This window comes from Myxocyprinus asiaticus, chromosome 38 (assembly GCF_019703515.2).
Source record: "Myxocyprinus asiaticus isolate MX2 ecotype Aquarium Trade chromosome 38, UBuf_Myxa_2, whole genome shotgun sequence".
Lineage (NCBI taxonomy): Eukaryota > Metazoa > Chordata > Actinopteri > Cypriniformes > Catostomidae > Myxocyprinus > Myxocyprinus asiaticus.
This window is the reverse complement of record NC_059381.1, coordinates 21,894,198-21,920,044: the sequence shown is the minus strand read 5'-3', so window position 1 is coordinate 21,920,044 and position 25,847 is coordinate 21,894,198. Positions and strand designations below refer to the sequence as shown.

General features: G+C 37.0%; 1 protein-coding gene across 1 annotated transcript in view; it reads right to left on the bottom strand.

Annotated features, from left to right (window-relative positions):
- Window positions 1–16,614: 16,614 nt before the first annotated feature.
- The window catches only part of LOC127429062 (pyruvate carboxylase, mitochondrial), a 185,594-nt gene continuing 176,361 nt past the window's right edge, over window positions 16,615–25,847 (bottom strand). Inside the window, exons 19-21 of the mRNA XM_051677822.1 lie at window positions 21,258–21,506; window positions 20,934–21,074; window positions 16,615–19,013 (exon numbers count right to left, since the gene is read on the bottom strand). Coding sequence (XP_051533782.1) covers window positions 18,762–19,013; window positions 20,934–21,074; window positions 21,258–21,506 — 642 coding nt within the window. The 3' untranslated portion in view covers window positions 16,615–18,761. The remainder of the gene's footprint in view (window positions 19,014–20,933; window positions 21,075–21,257; window positions 21,507–25,847) is intronic.

The following is a 25,847-nucleotide window of genomic DNA, read 5'->3' as shown; positions in this document are numbered from 1 at the left end:
TTTCTATATAAACAAGCTGCATACAAGAGCAGCTCCTATCTACTTGAATGGGGAAATACCGAAATCCCCAAAACCGTTGGTCAATATTACAATCAAAGCACATATTTAAAATCATCAGTAAATTATGACAATATCGGTATCATAAATTGTGCTTCTTTTCCTCAGATTACGCTACAAAACGCAATTTTCCCGGTTTGTATATCTAATGCGCATGCGTTTGGTCGAGTTGATTGACAAGTGATGTTTGTATCTAAAAGGTGATTGGCTCTTTTACTTTTAAAGCGGGGCTTCCTTTCTACATCCGTTGACCGTTGGGCGTCTCTGCTAACTAGCCGCTTCCTACCAGCTTTCGAAATGTCAGCAAACCATTTAAAAAGAAGAGGGTGGTTAAGAAAAACATGCTATTTTTTATGGATAGTAGATTTAAATGTATTTGTAAATTAATGTTACAAGGAAAAACCAAAGGCACCAAAATTATACGTAGTTTTGAGGAAATACTTTGGCGACAAAAGGGGACTTTTATTTAGCTAATCTCTGAGAACATCTCAGTTTGCACACATGGGGGCGCTATTTCCTCATGAAAGTCTTCTGTGTCGTTATACTGTATCAAAATGTTAAATACTTTCAAAAACATCTGTTCAGATTCAGAATGTTGTTTTATCGAAATATTTTCACTTTTTTTTTCAAACATGTAAAAACACAGTTTTACAGATTCTACATACATTCTCGTAGTAGACACTTACCCTTCCACTTATTCCATCTGAGTGCTTAGTAAAACAAGTAGCAAAAATCTTTTTCAAAACATTTTCAAACTTCATCCTTTCTGTTCAAACATCATCACTATAATCACTTTATTCTTCCCTGTCAGAAGCTTTCTCATTTCAATTCCATGAGTCACAACTGTGTGACTGTACTGTATGTGACTGCAATAAAAAATGTTTTGGTTGCTGTGGGTGACCAAAGGTGGGCAGAAAGACAGCCTTCATTCTCAGCTGTTCTCCCCAAAATGTTTTCTCTTACCCCCTCAAGTGTCTCCTACTTACCCAATAAACCTGTGGTGCACATGTTACATTTGACCTTAAATGAATAAATTATGACAGGCTTCAGCAGATGCGCAGTAATCATGCTGTGTCTACCAAATGTCACCATCACAGATTGCTGGTTAAAATTAATTGAAGACGACATGTTCCCTTGGCAATGTGTTCATCTTGTACATGAGGATTATGTACACAGTTCTCACTGACTCTTGAGATAAGAGACAAAATATGTCCTACATACAAAAGTCCTCTTTATGTTAAAAATTAAGAAATTCATAAAAATAAAAAAACTTAAAAAGTTAAATCTAAAGGAAATCTGTATATTCAGAGCATTCATTGCTTATATTTTTAAATAATTTCATTAGAATTCTTTTAAATGCATGCTCTATACTTGGAAAACATGTAATTTAACTTCCTCAGCAAGAGGTCACAGTCTCAAACTGCCAAACAAAGTGTTTAAAAATGCAACAAATTCATAAATGTACATTTAAAATGAAAGGCAAAAACCTGTGATATATCAAACAATACATAAATCTTAGATTATATTTTCCATAAAAACTGCCTATCAATGTGGTGTCTTCACTTTGCGTCAACTCCGTCAGATTTTTTAAAAATCCTGAATTAATCAGGCAATGCCATGGTCATCTATAACTTTGAGGACCCCTTTCCTACTTCCTCTTCATGGTGGATGCAACATTTTTTTATGTTTTAAACAAACAATGTTTAAGTCTCTGCAATCACAGCTTTAACATGTCAACACCGTCTTCCCACTATCATAATTTCTGTCAATAGCTGTGGGATAAATCTTGGTATCTGTGTTATGGTTATTGAGGCTGCTTCAACTGAGGAAAAAACAAAATGACTTCACTGTACAACGCATGGTTAAGATGGAAAAATATTTTATTTTGTCAGCTCCGTTAGATGTCAACTCCATCAGGTTTTATGTATGATGGAGTTGACTTGTAAGCTGATGGATTTGACAAGTGCTCACAAAAACTCTTTATATAGTGATATAATATCAAAATATTATTTCTGAATATGGGGAATTATTCTAATGATGTTTCTTGATTACATGTATATTTGGCATGATTTTTTACATTGTATACATAACAGCTTTACATCTACTCTTGGCATGCATTCACGCACACACACACACACACGTTTAATTAGCTGTCTAAATGGGGACATTGCATAGACTTCTATTGTTTTGTGTACAGCTAGTTATAAATACTGTAACCTAACCCTAACAGAAAACTTTCTGCATTTTTTACTAATATATATATATATATAAACACCTTTATTTACAAATGAGGACGTCCCCAAAAGGAGGTTTTGTCAGGTTTAGCTCACTTCTGGGTACAAATTTGTCCCCAAAATATGGTTAAGTAGGCACACACACACACACACACACACACACACACACACACACACAGGGCTGTAAGTGACCTTTTTAATAAGATTTCTGATATTTATTGATTTGGTCTGTACAATAGGCAAGCATGGCTAGAAACAAACTGTCAGTGGAGGAGCAAAGAAGGAGAAATAGGGAGTATCAAAGAAAGAGAAGAGAGAAATTAAACAGAGACCCTGAAAGCAGAAGGGAGATTCTAGAGATGGAAAGACAAAGGTGGAAGAAGAGGTTTCAAGACAAAGTGAGACAAATCGCTGAATTGGATGCTAGAGACCAGAGGTATCAGAGAAGATATTGGAAGGATGCTCAGAAAAGGTCCAGACAGCGCAGGGCAGTGCAGCAGCAAGTAGACAACCCCCCAGATAGTCCACTAGTCCAGAGTATCGAACAGCCAACTACGAGCAGACGTGAGCTTGCAAGTGAGAGGGAGAAGAGAAAAACTAGGCATTCAAGGGAAGTAAAAGCTTTGAAAGATAAAATCAGGAAGTTAAAAAAAGAACGAAATCGACTGAGAAAGCAAAAATGGCGAAGAATTTAATTTGTTGTGTCGTTAATCAGTTAATTGAAAGAAATATTTGTTAGTACTTAATCTGTTGTAACCTCGGTTCTATGTCAACTCCGTCAGATGAAGGTTTTTGTTCATTTTGAAAGAAATAATTTATTTTTTGTTCAATTTATTGTGTTAATATATTAAAACACCAACTGAACTACATGATATGATGTCTTATTTGCTTAAGAACTTTGGTTATTTATGCTTAATATTAAAAAGGAGGGTCGAGAATTAAGGAATTTAGAAATTGTATTTTTCATAATAGTGTGAAAACAGAAAAAAAAAATGTAGAGAATGTATTTTATCACTTAGCTCCTTTACTGAACACCATAATTAGATAATTGAAGACTATACACTCTTGTTGGATGGATCAAATTAAAATAGTATGCTTTTTAGTGTGTCTGACGGAGTTAACAGAAATTAAGTTATGAACTGAATAAATGTAAATTTTCAGAAAAAAAAGCTTTTTCAGAAAAACCTGTTCTCTTACATGATCCGTTAGCAAAGACCTTTGTCTACAAATATATCCATTTGTAATTAATGAAGTAATGAATAAAAAACTAACATCTAAACATGTTTTGTCCCTTATCTCAAGAATCAGTGTTTTATATAGAGGCACTTGTGTGAGTGTTTAGTATTTTAAGAGAGCTGAGAGTTATTACAGGGTTTCTCCTGAGGAAGTGAATGCCAGAGGACAAGCCCTCGTGCTTCCCCAACACAATTTTTGTTTGTTTACCAGAAAAGTTGTGTTATGTCCGCCCTGCTGAAAATAACTGATTGTCTCTTTTTTGCTCTCTCTCTCTCTCCCACCCCCTTTATCTCCCCAATTTGGAATGCCCAATTCCCAATGTGCTCTAAGTCCTTGTGGTGGCGTAGTGATTCGGCTTAATCTGGGTGGCGGAGGATGAATCTCAGTTGCCTCCATGTCTGAGACCATCAATCCGCGCATCTTATCACGTGGCTTGTTGATCGCGTTACCACGGAGACATAGTGCGTGTGGAGGCTTCAGGCCATCCACCGCGGCATCCACGCACAACTCGCCATGCGCCCCACCGAGAGCGAGAACCATATTATAGTGACCACGAGGAGGTTAACCCAACGTGACTCTACCCTCCCTAGCAACCTGGCCAATTTGGTTGCTTAAGAGACCTGGCTGGAGTCACTCAGCACCTGGATTCGAACTCACGAACTCCAGGTGTGGTAGTCAGCGTCAATACAAGCTGAGCTATCTAGGCCCCCCTTAAGCTTGTCTTTTAGTCTGGCCAAGATGGTATTCAGCTGATTTAGTGGTCAGCCAGCTGACCCTCCACCATGACCAGCTAACAAGTGCCCAAAACCCATCTAAAATCAGCAAACCATACCAGCTAAGGCTGGTTTAAGACATTTTTACCATTAGGGCTTCTATTGCAATGCATATTTTTGTGTTTATTCCTTTCTGATATTTGTAGTCGTGTCTCCATTCAGGAGCTTACTGGGCTTCAAAACAAAGAAACCTCAAGAACATAACGGCATTGATATTTTTCTGTAATACATAAAACCCCCGCTCACAGAAATGACCTTTTCAACACAAACAAATCTTTTTGCAAATAACTAATCAAGTACTGGAGTCATGAGTGATGTGTATTTGAATGAAAGGAAAATGTTTGAATGTCCTTCTCCTCCAGTCTTTGTGTCTTTGACAATTTTGTTAAACGATAGGTTTTTACACCAAATTCAAATGTAAACATACAAGTAATGCAAATATACACATCTGAAAAGTCAAGAACCACTTTGGTTGTTGTTTGTGCAGAAATGCTGTAGAATTTATGAGAAAATAGAAGTCAGAATCAATATAGACTTATAGTTTGCAGCGAGAAGGTAGATAAAAGCAACATAATATGGCAAAAGGTCATTTATGGCCGTAAATGTGTTCAGTGAATGATGGCCCTATTTCCTATTTCGTTGTCCCTGAGTTGTATGGTTCAATGATTGGGCACAGGTAACAGGGCTTCTGTAATATGGCTCACATTCCTCTCGCAGTGAACCAATACGGCCCAAAGCAGACAGTGTTTAATCAGGTAGGAATGTACATAATGATAACAGTGTAAAAAAATCACATTGTCAGAGAAAGATTGAATGTAATTGGCTGGTGCAGAAAGCACATTGGCTTCTGTGCCCTTCCTAAAAATATATATATGCTGATGATGTCCTTTCCAAGATCTTTGGAAATAATGTGGCCCAGGAAGACACTGATATGCTTCAGTGTCTCTGATGTATTCCGAGTCATCATCAGTGTTCATTCTAAGCGACTGTGTGTGTACTATATATAATGAATATATAGTTACTTATCAATAAATATACTGTATAATGCTAAAATATATCAAGATACACTCATTGAGCACTTTATTAGGAACACTATGGTCTTTCTGCTGTTGTAGCCCATCCGTCTCAAGGTTTGACATGTTGTGCATTCTGAGTTTTTATTCTGCTCACTACAATTGTACAGAGTGGTTATCTGAGTTACCTTAGCCTTTCTGTCATCTTGAACCAGTCTGGCCATTCTCTGTTGACCTCTCTCATCAACAAGACATTTCAGTCTGCAGAACTGCCGCTCACTGGATGTTTTTTTTGTTTTTGCACCATTCTCTTTACACTCTAGAGACTGTTGTGCGTAAAAATCCCAGGAGATCAGCAGTTACAGAAATACTCAAACCAGCCCGTCTGGCATCAACAATCATGCCATGGTCGAAATCACTGAGATCACATTTTTTTCTCCTTCTGATGGTTAATGTGAACATTAACTGAAGCTCCTGACCCATATCTGCATGATTTTATACATTGCATTGCTGCTGCACAATTGGCTGATTAGATAATCTCATGAAACAGTAGGTGTACAGGTGTACCTAATAAAGTGGCCAGTGAGTGTATATAATAATAATTAAATGTTTTATTATTGTTTTGTCGATTACATTTTGGTGAAAAGCCTAGGCTGTTTAATGGCAGGTTCAACTGTGACAACTTACCCCATATAGTGTGACAACATGCCCCACTTTTGGGCATGTTGTTAGGAAAGTTCAACACGTGATCAATGAACTGTATCTTTTTTTCCTGGAAAATAACGGTGGAAAAGTTCAATAGTTTTTGGTAGCCAAGACAACATGCAAAAAAAAAAAAAAAACACAAAAACAAATAAACAAAATCAAAAAACATTTCTAGAGCAAATAGTTTTCCTAAAAATTGATGTACACATATGAGGACAGCGGAACCAAGTTGTGAAATTTTAAATAATACAAAGCTATAGAAAGTCACATTTTCTTTTAAATCAAATTATTTATTATGTTTCCAGGAGTGTTGGTTATTCATGTTTTTGAGACGTTACAGACATTACTGCTTTCTGTAAAGCTGCTTTGGGAAAATGTGTACTGGGAAAAGCACAAAAAATAACTAATCAAATAAAAATTATTTGACTTTTATGTTACAATGTTTTTTCTACTTTGGCAACAAAATCTTAATGTTCTCTCTTTGCACTGTCAAACAAATAAGAGATAGCCAGTGCTGAAGCATTTTACCAATCAGAATTATCTCTGATTGAAAGTAATGGCCAGCATCATTCAATCGCTGCTAACCATATTAAAATAAAATTATACATTATAAATTCTGAATCTATGTACTGATTACCATTGTTCCATGTCTGCCAAACATGTTGAGTGGTTCAAGCATCATCTGCAGCCTGAAACTGAACTTTTGGGTGGATTTTAGGAGTGAATGCACGTGGCTGCATAGGAAAGCTATAGGATGCTCCCTTGCTCCTGATTTAGTGAATGGCTTAACATCCAGTATGAAATCTTATTTTCATTCTAACTCCATATAAAGCCTCTGAAAGCAACAATTTTCAGCTTTTGGATGAACCCTTTGATTCTCAATGTGAAAATGCACAGCAAATATAGGATTTCTAAGGGAAAAAATGCCCTAAAGTACACATTAGTGTACAATGTGTAGCAGCATGGCGTTTTGCTATAAATCGCTCAAATTTTAAAAATGGCATATTGGATGAAACTAGAGTCTCTAGTCTTTTGATGTAAACACTTAATTAGGTTTCTTAACAGATGTACTTTTGTTGGCGTTTATCCCAAAGACAAACTTCTCTGTGATCGGCACCATGTTGTTTTGTCACATGACTCCATACGTCCAAAGTTTAACCCTTTATTTACAGCACAGAGTGTCCTGAACTGTGATCAGACTGTTTAAATGAATTAAAATTATGCATTGAGTATAGCTAAGCCAAAATACAACGTCCACGCATGTGTAAGCGGGGTCGCACAAGGTTAAGGTACAGTTGAAGTCAGAAGTTTACATACACTTTAGCCAAATACATTTAAACTCAGTTTTTCACAATTCCTGACATTTAATCGTAGAAAACATTCCCTGTCAGGTCAGTTAGGATCACTATTTTAAGAATATGAAATGTCAGAATAATAGTAGAGAGAAATTATATATTTCAGCTTTTATTTCTTTCATCACATTCCCAGTGGGTCAGAAGTTTACATACACTTTGTTAGTATTTGGTAGCATTGCCTTTAAATTGTTTAACTTGGGTCAAACATTTTGGGTAGCCTTCCACAAGCTTCTCACACTAATTTGCTGGAATTTTGGCCCATTCCTCCAGACAGAACTGGTGTAACTGTGTCAGGTTTGTAGGCCTCCTTGCTCGCACATACTTTTTCAGTTCTGCCCACAAATTTTCTATCGGACTGAGGTCAGGGCTTTGTGATTGCCACTTCAATACCTTGACTTTGCTGTCCTTAAGCCATTTTGCTCCAACTTTGGAGGTATGCTTGGGGTCATTGTCCATTTGGAAGACCAATTTGTGACCCAGCTTTAACTTCCTGGCTGATGTCTTGAGATTTGCTTAAATGTATCCACATAATTTTCCTTCCTCATGATGTCATCTATTTTGTGAAGTGCACCAGTCCCTCCTGCAGCAAAGCACCCCCACAACATGATGCTGCCATCCCCTGGCTTCATTTTTGGGATAGTGTTCTTCAGCTTGCAAACCTCATCCTTTTTCCTCCAAACATAACGATGGTCATTATGTCCAAACAGTTCAATTTTTGAGCATTTCTCCAAAAAGTAAGATCTTTGTCCCCATGTGCACTTGCAAACTGTAGTCTGGCTTTTTTATGGTGGTTTTGGAGCAGTGGCTTTTTCCTTGCTGAGCAGCCTTTCAGTTTACATTTACATTTATGCATTTGGCAGACGCTTTTATCCAAAGCGACTTACAGTGCACTTATTACAGGGACAATCCCCCTGGAGCAACCTGGAGTTAAGTGCCTTGCTCAAGGACACAATGGTGGTGGCTGTGAGGATTGAACCGGCAACCTTCTAATTACCAGTTATGTGCTTTAGCACACTACACCACCACCATCTATGGTTTATGTCGATATAGGACTTGTTTTTACTATGGATATAGATACTTGTCTACCTGTTTCCTCCAGCATCTTCACAAGGTTCTTTGCTGTTGTTCTGGGATTGATTTTCACTTTTGGCACCAAACTACGTTCATCTCTAGGAGACAGAATGCGTCTCCTTCCTGAGCGGTATGATGGCTATGTGGTCCCATGGTGTTTATACTTGCGTACTATTGTTTGTACAGATGAACGTGGTACCTTCAGGCATTTGGAAATTGCTCCCAAGGATGAACCAGAGTTGTGGAGGTCCACAATTTTTTTTTCTGAGGTCTTGGCTGATTTCGTTTGATTTTCCCATGATGTCAAGCAAAGAGGCAGTGAGTTTGAAGGCAGGCCTTAAAATACATCCACAGGTACACATCCAATTCAGTACACCTCCAATCAGAAGCTAATTGTCTAAAGGCTTGACATAATTTTCTGGAATTTTCCAGTCTGCTTAAAGGCACAGTTAACTTAGTGTATGTAAACTTCTGACCCACTTGAATTGTGATATAGTCAATTAAAATTGAAACAATCTGTCTGTAAACAATTGTTGGAAAAATTACTGGTGTCATGCACAAAGTAGATGTCCTAAACGGCTTGCCAAAACTATAGTTTGCTAATATAAAATCTGTGAAGTGGTTAAAAAATGAGCTAATGACTTAAAAAATAAAAACCTACCCAGAAAAATATTCACTGTGCAACACAATTAGCCCCTATGTTGCTGCTTAGGTGTCCAAATGTTTCGCCCAATACAAATAGATTTATCATCCTGACATAAAGCTTCTGAAGGCTCTTGAACTAATCTATAACGGCAAACACAAGGAAATGGCGAGCAATCAAACACCCCTTTTTACAGAATCTCTGGCGATAACTCCCACTTGTCTCCTCAATGTCCCGCGTGAGCTAGCATTAACATGCAAGGTGTGACCTTTTCCATTCACAGTCCCGTTATACTCTCATCACGCTGAGTGCTGCTCTTTCATACAAGCAGAATACTCACTAGGAAAATTAAGCAAATGGCAGCATATTCAAGCCACACAAATGAGGCTAATTAGGCATTTGCACTTTCATTCACTGGAGGCAGTTTCTCTCTTCCTCCTGCCTCAACTCTACAGGGTATCAATGCGTCCACAGAATAATCCAACAAGAAGGCAGTCAGCTTATGTCTTGCAGTAGGCCCTACGGCCCACGGATCAAATGAAAACCAGAATAGTGCTAGTCAAGTATATAATGATGGCAAGGCACAGCTACAGATGAAGGCAAGATGTGGACTGGGGTATTAGGTGAGGAAGAGCTATGCTAAGAGTCAAGACCTGCTCTCAAACAGCTTGTTCAACTCCCAGCAGTACAAGAGCTGCCTGCATACCAGTGTGAGGATGGATGAGTAAACACTGCTGCCAGCTGCCCCCGATGATGAGAAGAAACAAACTGAATCTCACTCCAACACACACACACACACACACACACACACACACACACACAAACTCTTCCATAATCACCTTCCTCTCAGCTGTGACACACAGGCACACGCCAGTGACTCAGAGAAAGCACAGATCAGGGACAGACAGATAGACAGTGAGAAAATTTCATGTAGCTGCAAGGCGGTGTCAGATCTTCAGGAGGACAGGTGGAAGCGAAGGATTTATTACAGGCAGGCCATGGAAGGCCAAATAAAAGTATTTTAATTAATTGTAGCTTTTCTTTATAGACTCATTATTTATATACAGTGGTGTGAAAAAGTGTTTGCCCCCTTCCTGATTTCTTATTTTTTTGCATGTTTGTCACACTTAAATGTTTCAGATCATCAAACAAGTTTAAATATTAGTCAAAGATAACACAAGTAAACACAAAATGCAGTTTTTAAATGAAGGTTGTTATTATTAAGGGGAAACAAAATCCAAACCTACATGGCCCTGTGTGAAAAAGTGATTGCCCCCTAAACCTAATAACTGGTTGGGCCACCCTTAGCAGCAACAACTGCAATCAAGCATTTGCGATAACTTGCATTGAGTCTTTTACAGCGCTGTGGAGGAATTTTGGCCCACTCATCTTTGCAGAATTGTTGTAATTCAGCCACATTGGAGGGTTTTCGAGCATGAACTGCCTTTTTAAGGTCATACCACAGCACCTCAATAGGATTCAGGTCAGGACTTTGACTAGGCCACTCCAAAGTCTTCATTTTGTTTTTCTTCAGCCTTTCAGAGGTGGACTTGCTGGTGTGTTTTGGATCATTGTCCTGCTGCAGAACCCAAGTTCGCTTCAGCTTGAGGTCACGAACAGATGGCCGGACATTCTCCTTTAGGATTTTTTGGTAGACAGCAGAATTCATGGTTCCATTTATCACAGCAAGTCTTCCAGGTCCTGAAGCAGCAAAACAGCCCCAGACCATCACACTACCACCACCATATTTTACTGTTGGTATGATGTTCTTTTTCTGAAATGTGGTGTTACTTTTACGCCAGATGTAATGGGACACACGCCTTCCAAAAAGTTCAACTTTTGTCTCGTCAGTCCACAGAGTATTTTCCCAAAAGTCCTGGGGATCATCAAGATGTTTTCTGGCAAAAATGAGACGAGCCTTAATGTTCTTTTTGCTCAGCAGTGGTTTTCGTCTTGGAACTCTGCCATGCAGGCCATTTTTGCCCAGTCTCTTTCTTATGGTGGAGTCATGAACACTGACCTTAACTGAGGCAAGTGAGGCCTGCAGTTCTTTGGATGTTGTTGTGGGGTCTTTTGTGACCTCTTGGATGAGTTGTCGCTGCGTTCTTGGGGTAATTTTGGTCGGCCGGCCACTCCTGGGAAGGTTCACCACTGTTCCATGTTTTCGCCATTTGTGGATAATGGCTCTCACTGTGGTTCTCTGGAGTCCCAAAGCTTTAGAAATGGCTTTATAACCTTTTCCAGACTGATAGATCTCAATTACTTTCTTTTGGATCTCGGCATGATGTCTAGCTTTTGAAGATCTTTTGGTCTACTTCACTTTGTCAGGCAGGTCCTATTTAAGTGATTTCTTGATTGAGAACAGGTGTGGCAGTAATCAGGCCTGGGTGTGGCTAGAGAAATTGAACTCAGGTGTGATAAACCACAGTTATGTTTTAACAGGTGGGGCAAACACTTTTTCACACAGGGCCATGTAGGTTTGAATTTTGTTTTCCCTTAATAATAACAACCTTCATTTAAAACCTGCATTTTGTGTTTACTTGTGTTATCTTTGACTAATATTTAAACTTGTTTGATGATCTGAAACATTTAAGTGTGACAAACATGCAAAAAAAAAAAAAAATCAGGAAGGGGGCAAACACTTTTTCACACCACTGTGTATGTGTATGTGTATATATATATATATATATATATATATATATATAGAAGCATAGATAGACCGATAATCAGATTGAACGATGTGTTTACTGATATTCACACTTTTCCTCTTAAATCTTAATTGTGTAACTTTTTCGATGTGAAATATTTTCTTGTATCCTAGTTTAAAGGGATAGTTCACCCAAAAATGTAAATTCTCTCATCATTTACTCATCCCATCTCAGATGTGTATGACTTTCTTTTTTTCTGCAGAACACAAAGATTTCTTAAAAAATATCTCAGCTCTGTTGGTCCTTACAATGCAAGTGAATGGTGACCAAAACTCTGAAGCTCCAAAAATCACATAAAGGCAGCATAAAAGTAATCCATAAAGTTTAATCGATGTATTCTGAAGCGATCCAGTTGGTTTTGGGTGAGAACAGACTAAAATGTAACACATTTTTCACTGTACATCTTGCCATTGCAGTCTCTGAGCACGATTATGATTTCAAGATCGATTACACTTCCTAATGCATGATGTACTCACAGAGCGCTAGATGGCGCTAGGAAGTGTAATCGAGCTTGAAATCATGATTGCCATGGAGACTGCTAATGTCAAGATGTACAGTGAAAAAGGAGTAACATTTTGTTCCGTTCTCATATGGAGTCATATGGATACTTTTATGTTGCCTTTATGTGATTTTTGGAGCTTCAAAGGTCTGGTCACCATTCACTTGCATTGTATAGAACTACAGAGCTGAAATATTCTTCTAAATATCTTTGTGTTCAGCTGAGGAAGAAAAAGTCATACACATCTGGGATGGTGAGGAAATGATGAGAGAATTTTTCATTTTTGGGTAAACTATCCCTTTAATATGCAGAGACAACTATAAGTAAACCATTCGAAGGTTGATTTCCTTAAAAACTGTAAACACTGTGTCATTATAAAAATATTACTTTGAATGTCCCAACTACAGGACACAACAACATTGACTTAACCAATAGCTTAAGTTTAGAGTGGTTTGTTCGATCTAGTAGTGTAGCACATTTCATTTAATTAAATTACTTTTAATAACTTGGGTTACAGATAAATTACTTTAATTTATATACCTGTTTTGCATTTTGTGACAGCTGAAGGGTGTGCACCCCCTAATAAGTCAGTGAACATGGAGAAAATATAGTTATTATTTTGAATTCACTGAGTGGAAAAACAAGCTTTTCTGTGAAGTGTTATGGAAAGTAACTTAAAAGTATTTAGTAATGTGATTAATTTTCAATGAAGTAATCCATAAAAGTAAATTACCTAATTGTAATTTCAGAATAGAAATTAGTAATTTGTAGTGAATTACTTTTTTTTTTTTTTTTTTTAAATGGCATAACACTACTGTGCTTTCAACAGGAAATGACATTGTCAAAGTAACTCAATATTGAACTTTGTATTTAATCTTTTTTTTTATTTTATTTTTTTTTATGCAATATTAGTCTCATAAAAACTGTTCACCTTCAGAAGTTACTGATGAATGACTTGTTATTGTGCAAAAAGTAGAAATAAAACAAAAATTACGAATCAGCCCAGTATATCCCTTAATCATGAAAATAGTCTGTATTGGTCGTAAAACACAATGTTGGTCGAGCTCTTAAAAAGGAGAAAAGGCCAGAATTACAAGGCGCTCATGAAAATACCAGTCAGTGACACTGGGGTATTACAGAGTGGCAGGGCCAGACTGTGAATATTAATATCTAATTCATCAACATTCCTAAAGCCAGGTGCCAACAAGGGTTTCATACTTTCCTTGAATACACGATAACCCTCTTAAAGAGAATTTAACAGCCAGAAGGATTGTGGAATAATCTGGCAGCCTTCAGAGTGATAAAATACTGGAAAAGAGACAGAAACAAACAGGACTGTAGAAACAGTCAAGTCAAGAGAGTGTGAAGGAACGAGAGAGAGAAAAAAGGATAAAAGCGGGAGACAGCGATGAAAATAGGATTGTGTGATCGACAGGCACAGGCGAGGAACATTGATTTGAACATCTGCTGATAAAACTGTGAAAGTAACAGACTAACTGAGATGACAAGAACTAAACTCTCTGATCTTGAAGAGGAGTACAAATGCTAGTTAATCTAATAACGATGTCATCCGCTGCATTTCTACTAGGACATATGACACATTTACACATCACACCTACAGTGGGGTCACTTTATCCAAGTCTTAATTGTAAAATGCGGCTCTAAAATTAGAAGAGTTTATTTCATATTTCTGAGCCATTCTTCCTCCAATTAAACGCCCCCATTATCACCATGTTTACGAGATGAATCAAACATGGCACTGACCAACACAAAACAACCTTGCAGAGCTTCATCCACAGAGTCTCACTTATCAATCCATCATCCTTACAAATAAACTTACCCCACTTCCTGCCAGAATATAATGAGCATATGGATGCACATAGGAGCTCCATCCATCACTTCTACAATAGCCCACAATCTTATACCCCATTTTGCCAAAAGCACATCAGTGTGGACCCATCAGTCAGCAGTATCGTTGGCAGGCAGACAATTCCTAATCATAAGACTAAAAATCTAATACATTTAATTACTTGCATGATGGATATTATTCTATCACTCCTGTTATGCCGGTGTATATCTTCCAGTCACAAATTCACAGAATTCATTTGCAGTGGTTAAGAGATTTGCAAGCAGAAGATGATCAATAAGCCCCATGTACTGTATGGCAAGCCGAAATGACTTTTAATCATGTGCAGGATATGAATTATAAGTATCAACAATACATTTTCACTATAAAAGGCTACTTCTTGAATGCTAATTTTTTATGCCAAAAATGTAATTTCAACAAGTAAATTTTTTTTTTTATATCTGTAACTGCATTTTCATTTGTAGAATTTCACAGTGAAAGATTCACTCCTTTTAAAGGTATATTCCTGGTTCAATACAAGTTAAGCTCAATCGACAGCATTTGTGGCATAATGTTGATTACCACAAAAATAAATGGACTCGTCCCTCACTTTTTTACATTATTATTATAATTATTTTTTTTTTTTTTAGAAAATCTGGGTTTGTTCCAGAGGCACTTACAATGGAAGTGAATGTGGGCCAATATTTTAACATTAAAATACTATTTTCAAAAGTATAGCCAAAACATAAACAATATGCATGTTAAGATGATGTTAGTGTGATAAAATCACGTACTAACCTTTTCTGTGTAAAGTTATAGCCAATTTTCAGACTTTGTTGCCATGACGATGTAATGTCAACAAACCCTTAAATGATTGTGAAAATGCCGATTTAAACAACTTTACAGCTCAAATTATACACAAGTTGTAAAAGTGCTTTTATAAAATTATAAGCTTCACATTTCTGCCTTTAAACCCTCCAAAAATTGGCCCCATTCACTTCCATTGTAAGGCCACTGTGACTTCCATTTTTGCTTTTTTTAAAGGATGGATGAGTTGAAATTATCTTTTGTAATAATTAACATTATGCCACAAATGCTGTCGATTGAGCTTAACTTGTATTGAACCCAGAATATTCCTTTAAAAACACAATTACAGATATCTATAATTAATTTTATACTAGTTGAAATTCCAATTACACATATCAGCAATGTAATTCTTACTAGTGAAATTTATAATTTTTACATCAACAATAACATTGTTACTAGTGCAAAAATCAACAACTGCATTACATATAGTAAATATGCTAATTTTTATACCTGTTATTTGGTTTTCACTAGTGGCAATGTTAATTTCAGATATCTGGAAATGGAATTCGGATATCAATAAACTGGACAGTAATTAAAGATTTCTTAAAAGGCTTTCTTACTAGTTACAACAGGCCCGGATCTAGAATGGTTACATTATGGGTGCAATAACATATAATAGTGTATAGGGATAACTTTGCACCCCCCCGCAAAATCTGATTACAGATTGCCAAAAAAAAAAAAAAAAAAGCATTTTTTTACTAGTTTTTAATATATTTTTTACTAATTAAAATTTCACTTATTAAATTTCACGTATTTTCGGGGCCTGGGTAGCTCAGTGAGTATTGATGCTGACTACCACCCCTGGAGTCGCGAGTTCGAATCAATGCTGAGTGACTCCAGCCAGGTCTCCTAAGCAACCAAATTGGCCCGTTTGCTAGGGAGGGTAGAGTCACATGGGGTAACCTCCTCGTGGTCGCTATAATGTGGTTCGCTCTCGGTGGGGCGTGTGGCGAGTTGTACATGGATGCCACGGAGAATAGCATGAAGCCTCCACACTCGATATGTCTTCGCAGTAACGCGCTCAAGAAGCCACATGATAAGATGCGCGGATTGATGGTCTCAGATGCGGAGGCACCTGAGATTCGTCCTCCGCCAAAAAAAAAAAAAAAAAAAAAAAAGGATGCATATTTCCTCAAGTCATGTCATTTGAAGAATCAAGAATGAAAGTTTTACTAGTGCAAAATGTAATTACTGATATAAAAATATCACTTTCACTAGTATTCTTGATATTTTTCTGATAAGCATTTTACCTAGTGAAAATAAAATTGTTGATATCTTAAATGTATATTCTGCAAGTCATTAAATGTTGAAAGGGCTTGCAATATCCATGTTTATTTAAAGAATGTGATGTCATTCACATGTGAGATTACATGATCACAGCTATAAATTAGCTCCATTAGAATCTCTGCTCTGAACACATATTGACTCACAACATTTCTAGTTTTTAATTTGTACATCTAATATTCCCCTCCATATTAACTCAAATGCCCTTACTGAATCAGCTTGAGAAAATGATTAATAACAATTGCATCGCCATGTGTTTAGTTGTTGATTTATATGCACAAAAGCCCTAATGCGTGACATCACAAATGACAGAGAGGCAGACAGTCTGTTATGCTCCTTTTATTTATATATATTCATCCCCCACCCCAACATTTTTCTATGATAAAAGAACATGAGGTTATGGTGAATTAGTATTTGCATATGTTATAATTCTCATTATCAAAGCAGATGGAAAGAGATGAACTTCACAGAAAAAACACATTCAAATGGAACGATAACAAATGCTATTAAAAGGCATCATATCCAACATGTCATACAGATTAGTTCCAGTTCTCCTCAAAACATTCCCAATTTCAAATATCTTTATTTAATCTATCAAAGCAGAACTATTTTACCCTGTAAATTTCAACAGTTTGAATTAACATTGTGCCAAAGAAAAAAAAAGCAAAATCTACAGACAAGTACCTGTGCATCAGCTACATACAATGCTCAATGCTATATTAAGACCATGGATGACCCATTTAACAACAACTTTGATAAAACACTGCATTGTTGTATTGGCTGCATTAACAAAACCAGGCTTGAACCACTTCTCGGCTCAAAAACTCAGCCTGGACAAGCCAAAAGGACTGATTGCGCTGTCACAGCTGATATCATTGATGGGTTCTCCAGAGCTTTTCAGACTCCCCCGCTAGTGACCCATACAGATATTGGAAGCATATAAAGTCAAAACAAAACAAACAAAATACTTCCCCTCCCTACAAATCCCTTTGTTTTGTGCCTGTCGTGATTAAGTTTTGGCGCTGTACTTGCTACTCATGTAAACAGGATGTATTTGCTGTCAGGTGTCATCAAACACAGAGGAACAAACTTGAAAATGATGGTGGTGAATATGATATGGACTGTGTTTACTAGATCCATTCACAGGTAATAAGAGGTTGAGAAGCTTTTTCTTAACACCTTTAGCTCCATGTCAGTTTCCAGTTGAAGGGAAAACATCACATTTATGGGCATGTGTTCATGTATAATCATATACATAGATTTACTCTCCCAATGGGGATGTTATAATAAATGATGAGTGAATATCCAAATTTTAGGCTATTGGTCCTTAGTGAAGAATTGGTCTACTCAATGTCGAGAAGTTACCCAATGGACTTCTTTTGTCACAACAACATCTTGTAGATTTCAGGCTGAGTGCTTTCAATTACTTAGGCTGTTGAGTCAAACCTCTCATTATCAATTACAAATGATATCATGTCAAACGAAACATCCCTGCGGTCAGTGATGTGTTAAACAAGGCGAAAAATAGAAAGCTGGAGAATACAGGGATTTGTGCCACTATAGCAGCCAAGAGGCATCTGTTGCTTGGGGGAATGTAACAGGACAATTAATTCAATGTACATTAATGGAGGAATTGAAACGACGAGCATGAGATGAGCCCTGGGAAAATTCCAAGTGAATGTGCCCTGAAGCCGTCATGGAGTTTATAAGTGCTCTTGAATATAGAGTCATCGATCCTCATTGGCGTCTATGGAGCTCACTTCAGCCCGAATCACCTGGGTAACAACTCCACCTTAGCATGAGACGCACTCCAGTCTACGACTCGGGAGACTAAATCAAATTTTTCACCCCAACAAAGTAAACAAGTCCATTGGTCAAAACACTGGGTATATCTGTATGACAATGCAACTTGTCTTAAAAAATACAATTTTGGTCTGTAATTCAATTAAGCTACTCTGCGTTAAGATTCAAAGGAATATCTGTCTGCAATTGGTGTTCTAGTAAAGGAGGCACTGTGCATTAAATCTGATACGTTTTAATTTAAGTTAAACTAAATTGTAGTGCTTTGAGTTTATGTAAACAATTATGACCAAACATACTGAATGCAAGATTTAACATGACTAGGAATACATCTAATTTAGACTCATTCTGTCATTACTTTATTGCTTGTTCTATTTTCAGTGTGACTCTTTCAGTTGTATACTACATTTATTAATACTAATTAAACATTGATACACACTAACAAATAAGCGCATATGACACTAAAGTCAGCAAATTAAAGTGTGAAAACACATTTTCAGAAATAGACTGATTGTCTAAAAATAAGCCAATTCGTAATGTGCGCTTCCATTGAAAAGGTGTCTGTCTCCTTATATAACGGTGTTAGTTATGTGTGTGTGTGTGTGTGTTTAGCCTGTAGGGATTGGCAGCGGTGATGTGTCATTCTTCCCACTTTTGGCCTTCAAGATATCTACTCATTGATCTCCAGAATAAGATCATCTCCTTCCAGGGTGCTGTCGGCAGTCACGTACACCTTGGCTATGGTGCCAGAGAGTGGAGAGTTAACCACCGTTTCCATCTTCATGGCGCTGAGGACACAGAGTGGCTGTCCTTTCTCTACCTGCTGGCCCTTTTTCACCTTAACCTCCACCACTTTACCAGGCATAGGAGCTCCAATTTGCCCACGAACATCCTTCAGGGCTTTAGGGTGAAAATGCATCTCCTAGAAACCCAAGAAAATGAATAGAGTTTAATATAATGATCGGGGATTTAAGTGCTGATCTTTTGAAACATCTGATTTTCGTCCTCAGATTCGTACACAAGACATATCCGAAATTACTCTCAAATCAAATCATTTAATAACTAAAGTCCTTAAACAGCTCTGAAATCCATTGATTGATTAGATTTAAGAGTAAATAATGACTTTAATTTTGGTCTGTTTATCATACAAAGGGATTGTACACCTTCAAAAGACTTGAAGCACAAGTCACATGGACTACTTTTATGACAATTTTGGCTGCATTATTTATTAAAATTAGTCATTATGTACTGTCCTTGTACTGACTTCAGCCAACGGGACATTTGTTAATCGATTTACTTTGTGTTCTTGCGCAGAAGAAAGTAACGGGTTTGGAAAGACATGAAAGTGAGTAAAAGACCCACTAGGCTGTCAGTCAGCACTGTCTGGGGTTGTTGGAACTTTTTAGTAAAGTGTTTAATTTGAACATCTCTGAAAAAAACTATTTTACATATCCTTATTCTTAGAAATATCGACAAAACAACACAAGAATGCAATCAATTCTTCAAAGGAGAAGACGACTTCCTCCACGATTCACACCTAGAAATTTCAATGTATTCATTACCTGAGTGCCAATTGATGCTTTCAGACCAGAGCTAGCCTTTCACATATCTCTGACCACATTTACACGCTCATCACTGATTAACGTATTTATTGCGGATAAGCCTTAATTCCAAAAAACTTTAAAGGCTCCATAGAGTGTACATCTATTCAGTACATCTTACCATTTATTACACTAAATTAATTTCCCTGTTTCAAAATTGTATGAAATATCTCTCATTTATGTCCATCACATTATGTTAAAATATACTTCTCTTAAATATACTGCAAACTTAAATGACTTAGAGAGAGACTTATGGTGGTTTCACCATTTGCATGTTGATTTATGCTTTTTTTGTAAAAAAAAAAAAAAAAGAAAAAGAAAAAAGAAAATGTGTTCTTGCCATTTCACAAATAAGCGCATATGACACCAACGTCCGAAAATTCAAGCTCAAAAATACATACACATGTACAGATTCAGACAGATTCTCAAAAAATAAGCTCAACCGTCCATCCTCTCTTATTCGTAGTTTGTACTTCCATTGAAAGGTGTTTACCTCCATATGTAACTGCTAATTATAGTGCTTGCAATTTCACAACTGCTTGACATCTTGTAGCTCAAGAATAACTTTTAGACATGCACAGATAAAAAAAAACAATATTCAAATTGGAATTGGTAAATGCGGTATAAGGGACCGTTCACAAGAATGTGTTCTTGTTTAAAAAAAAAGCTAGAGTAACGTAAGGGGCCCTTCAGACATAATGCGTTATTGCACTACAAAAGCAAGACACAGCACAACAAAGGTGTCTCAGGAAGTTCTTTTTTACTTGACACAGCATCTGAAAAAAATGCACCGCTCCTGCGCAAGTTGCTGAACAACAGCGAGAAGTGGCGCAAAAGTCAAAAATGTCAAGCACATGTATACATAGCTGTTTATCCCATTTTTTTCCAAGGCGGTGTTAACAGCTACTAATGTAAGAAAATTCAGGTGTCAAGGTGCATTTAAAAAAAAAAGTTGAATTCTTGAAAGAGCATCTTAAAAATGTCACTCACTCACGAGATGCTGAAAAAATGAGATTCGCTGCAATGGTCGAAGACGTCTGTCTATAGTGCATGTTTACATCAAACTTCAAACAGCACAGACAGACATAATAGTTTGTCCCCAGTAAACGCCGCAAAACATTTGGGGAACGTGCAAGTTCTACTTTCTAGGAACTTGTTCAAAATACATTTTAAACCATTAAAAAAAAAATAAAAAATAAAAAATTCACAATGGAGTAAAATTAAGAAAATAAGAAACACACCTTCATGGCCACAGTGTCCTTGACAAGGACAGATCTCAGCTGACCGTTGAGTTCGAAGAACACCTCTCTCTGGCCGGCTTTATTTAGGTCTCCAAGAGCCAGAGCCTTGATGTGGAGTATCTTACCTCTCTCCAACTCCACCTGAGAAAGAGATACAACAGAAAGGGAAGAAAAAAAGTTATGATGGTAAGAATGTGGGCATGATATTGACTATCATGGATGACAGGAAGATTTATGGCAGGCTAACAGCTAATAAAATTTGAAGCAACTTCTGTTTAATAAATCAAATAGCTTTAACTATTCAAAAAAGCAACATTCTCTTACCTCAAATTCTTCAGCAATCTTGGGTCCATCCAGGAAAAGTCTGGTGTTGAGACAGTCCACCGGCCCAAAGGATTTAGTGAAATCTTTGAACTCCTGGAACACTTTAGGGTACATGGCTGCTGACATCACATCCTCTGGGGTGATTTCATCACCGTGTGACTCTCGTAGTTGCTTCTCCAAGGCCTGGAAATCAAGCGAGGGAAGGGAGGCTCCAGGACGTCCCTCCACACGAGGAAGAGACTTCAAAACCTGTGCCACAAATAAGTTATGAGAACTACAGAAAACATTGCAAGGTAACTGAATAGACATTAAATCATATATTCCCTGAAATATTACTGCTACACTGTTCAAGCTGCACTGCACATAAGCAGATGAAATAAAGCATTTGTCCCTGAGCCCCAAACTGAATTTGAGAATATTTATAACTGATAATTAGCTGAAGCAGGATTAATCTCTCCTCATTGGTTCATTTACACAAATTTAAGAAGCTAAACAGCAGAACTGCGATCCTCAATTAACAGAGACTAGCAAAGAATTTAATTTCAGATTAAATGCACAGTGGCCCAAAAAGGTATTTGGAAACTTTTGGACACTCAAGTCACACTTAAATATACACTCACCGGCCACTTTATTAGGAACACCTGTACACCTACTTATTCATGTGATTATCTAATCGGCCACACGTGTGGCAGCAGTGCAATGCATAAAATCATGCAGGTACAGGTCAGGAGCTTCAGTTACTGTTTACATCAACCATCAGAATGGGGGAAAAAAATGAGCAAGCTGGTGCCAGACGGGCTGGTTTGAGTATTTCTGTAACTGCTGATCTCTTAGGATTTTCACACACAACAGCCACTAGAGTTTACTCAGAATGGTGCCAAAACCAAAAAACATCCAGTGAGTGGCAGTTCTGTGGATGGAAATGCCTTGTTGATGAGAGAGGTCAAAGGAGAATGGCCAGATTGGTTTGAGCTGTCAAAGGCTATGGTTGGGTTGCTCCGATCCCAATATTTTGGCTTCGGTGTGATACCAGCCCTGGTACCTCGGTATTGATACGAACTCGATACTCGAACAAATAAATTAAACAAATCTGAGTTTTGATGAAATTACACAGAACATTACTTGTCCTGCATAAAGTCTTATAGATACAAATTATGCTTTACTGTTTTAATTTTTCTGGATTCCATGTTAAATGTTGTAATTAAATGTTATGATCAAATTGTGTTTAATCAAATACATAGTGTACAGCTTTAATCAAATGAAAATATGCTACTTTTCAACAATACACACACACACACACACACACACACACACACACACTTGTGCTCAAAAGTTTGCATACCCTGGCAGAACTAGTGAAATTTTGGGTCTTTTGGGTCTAGTGAGTCTTTTATTTAAGGATAGCGATCATATGAAGCCATTTATTATCACATAGTTGTTTGGCTCCTTTTTAAATCATAATGATAACAGAAATCACCCAAATGGCCCTGATCAAAAGTTTACATACCCTTGAATGTTTGGCTTTGTTACAAACACACAAGGTGACACACACAGGTTTAAATGTCAATTAAAGGTTAATTTAAATTGCAATTAGTGCCTGTGTATAAATAGTCAATGAGTTTGTTAGCTCTCACGTGGATGCACTGAGCAGGCTAGATACTGAGCCATGGGGAGCAGAAAAGAACTGTAAAAGACCTGTGTAACAAGATAATGGAACTTTATAAAGATGGAAAAGGATATAAAAAGATATCCAAAGCCTTAAAAATGCCAGTCAGTACTGTTCAATCACTTATTAAGAAGTGGAAAATCTGAGGATCTCTTGATACCAAGCCAAGGTCAGGTAGACCAAGAAAGATTTCAGCCACAACTGCCAGAAGAATTGTTCAGCATACAAAGAAAAACCCACAGGTAACCTCAGGAGAAATACGGTGTGGTTGTTTCAAGGAGCACAATACGACGATACTTGAACAAAATGAGCTGCATGGTCGAGTTCCCAGAAAGAAGCCTTTACTGTGCCAATGCCACAAAAAAGCCTGGTTACAATATGCCCGACAACACCTTGACATGCCTCACAGCTTCTGGCACACTGTAATTTGGATTGACGAGACCAAAATAGAGCTTTATGGTCATAACCATAAGCGCTATGTTTGGAGAGGGGTCAACAAGGCCTATAGTGAAAAGAATACCATCCCCACTGTGAAGCATGGTGGTGGCTCACTGATGTTTTGGGGGTGTGTGAGCTCTAAAGGCACGGGGAATCTTGTGACAATTGATGGCAAGATGAATGCAGCATGTTATCAGAAAATACTGGCAGACAATTTGTATTCTTCTGCACGAAAGCTGCACATGGGAAGCTCTTGGACTTTCCAGCATGACAATGACCCTAAGCACAAGGCCAAGTTGACCCTCCAGTGGTTACAGCAGAAGAAGGTGAAGGTTCTGGAGTGGCCATCACAGTCTCCTGACCTTAATATCATCGAACCACTCTGGGGAGATCTGAAACGTGCGGTTCATGCAAGACGACCAAAGACTTTGCATGACCTGGAGGCATTTTGCCAAGACGAATGGGCAGCTATACCACCTGCAAGAATTTGGGGCCTCATAGACAACTATTACAAAAGACTGCATGCTGTCATTGATGCTAAAGGGGGCAATACACAGTATTAAGAACTAAGGGTTTGCAGACTTTTGAACAGGGGTCATTTTTTTTCTTTGTTGCCATGTTTTGTTTTATGATTGTGCCATTCTGCTATAACATATAGTTGAATATGAATCCCATAAGAAATAAAAGAAATGTGTTTTGCCTGCTTACTCATGTTTTCTTTAAAAATGGTACATATATTACCAATTCTCCAAGGGTATGCAAACTTTTGAGCACAACTGTGTGTATAATATACATACAAACATACATACATACATCCATACATACACACACACACACTGGTGGCCAAAGATTTGGAATAATGTACAGATTTTGCTGTTTCAGAATAAAATTGTTACTTTAATTCACCAAAGTGGCATTCAGCTTATCACAAAGTATAGTCAGGACATTACTGATGTAAAAAACAGAACCATCACTATTTGAAAAAAGTCATTTTTTATCAAATCAAGACAGGCCCCATTTCCAGCAGCCATCACTCCAACACCTTATCCTTGAATAATCATGCTAAATTGCTAATTTGGTATTAGAAAAATCACTTGCCATTATATAAAACACAGTTGAAAGCTATTTGGTTCATTGAGCAGAATTGCAAAGAAAAAGCCAGAAAAGGTTAGAGTAGGCAAAGAAACAGATATTGGACAACAGATAATTGGAAAAGAATGTTATGGATCTTAACCCCATTGAGCTTTTGTGGGATCAGCTAGACTGTAAGGTGCATGAGAAGTGCCCGACAAGACAGCCACATCTATGGCAAGTGCTACAGGAAGCGTGGGGAGAAATGTCACCTGAGTATCTGGACAAAATGATCTGCCAAGGATCTGCAAAACTGTCACTGCTGTACGTAGAGGATTTTTGGATGAGAACTCTTTGAAGTAGTTTAAAAAGTAGTTGGAATGATGTACAGATTTTGCTCTTATGGAAAGAAAATAGTACTTTTATTCACCAAAGTGGCATTCAACTGATCACAATGTATAGTCAGAACATTAATAATGTGAAAAAGTACTATTACAATTTGAATTTTTTTTCCCCGAACTTCTTATTCTACTTCAAAGAGTTCTCACTGCACTCATTCTTTATAATTGTTTTTTTTTTTTTTTTACACTTTAGAATAATAGTAAAAGTCATCAAAACTATGGAATAACAAATGGAACTATGGGAATTATGTTGTGACTAAACAAAATCCAAAATAAATCAAAACTGTGTTATATTTGAGCATCTTCAAAGTAGTCACCCTTTGCCTAGAATTTGCAGACATGTACTCTTGACATTTTCTTAACCAACTTCTTGAGGTATCACCCTGGGATGCTTTTTAAACAGTACTGAAGGAGTTCCCATCTATGTTGGGCACTTATTGGCTACTTTTCTTTATTATTTGGTCCAAGTCATCAATTTCAAAAACTTTAAAAAAAAAAAAAAAAAATAATTTTATTAAGTTTTAGAATGAAATAAATGAATATGGTGGCACAATTATATTTTTGTCTACAAAACTAATTTCAAACATTTAAGCATACGCCTTCAGATCAAAAGATTTTTAAGATCATGAGAAACATTTCAGTCAAGTGTTTCAAAACTTTTGACCGGTAGTGTGTGTGTGTGTATATATATATATATATATATATATATATATATACATATATATATACACACATATATATATATATATATATATATATATATATATATATATATATATATATATATATATATATATATATATATATATATATATATATATATATATATATATATATATACACACACACATACACACACACACATATATACATACATACATACACATACACACACACACTGTACACTGCAGACCTAAATAAAACACCTTTTATACAAATGCATAATAAAGAACCATATTAATGTTATAAGACAGATGGGGAAAAATAAGGCCAATGCCATGGTACTTGAATGTA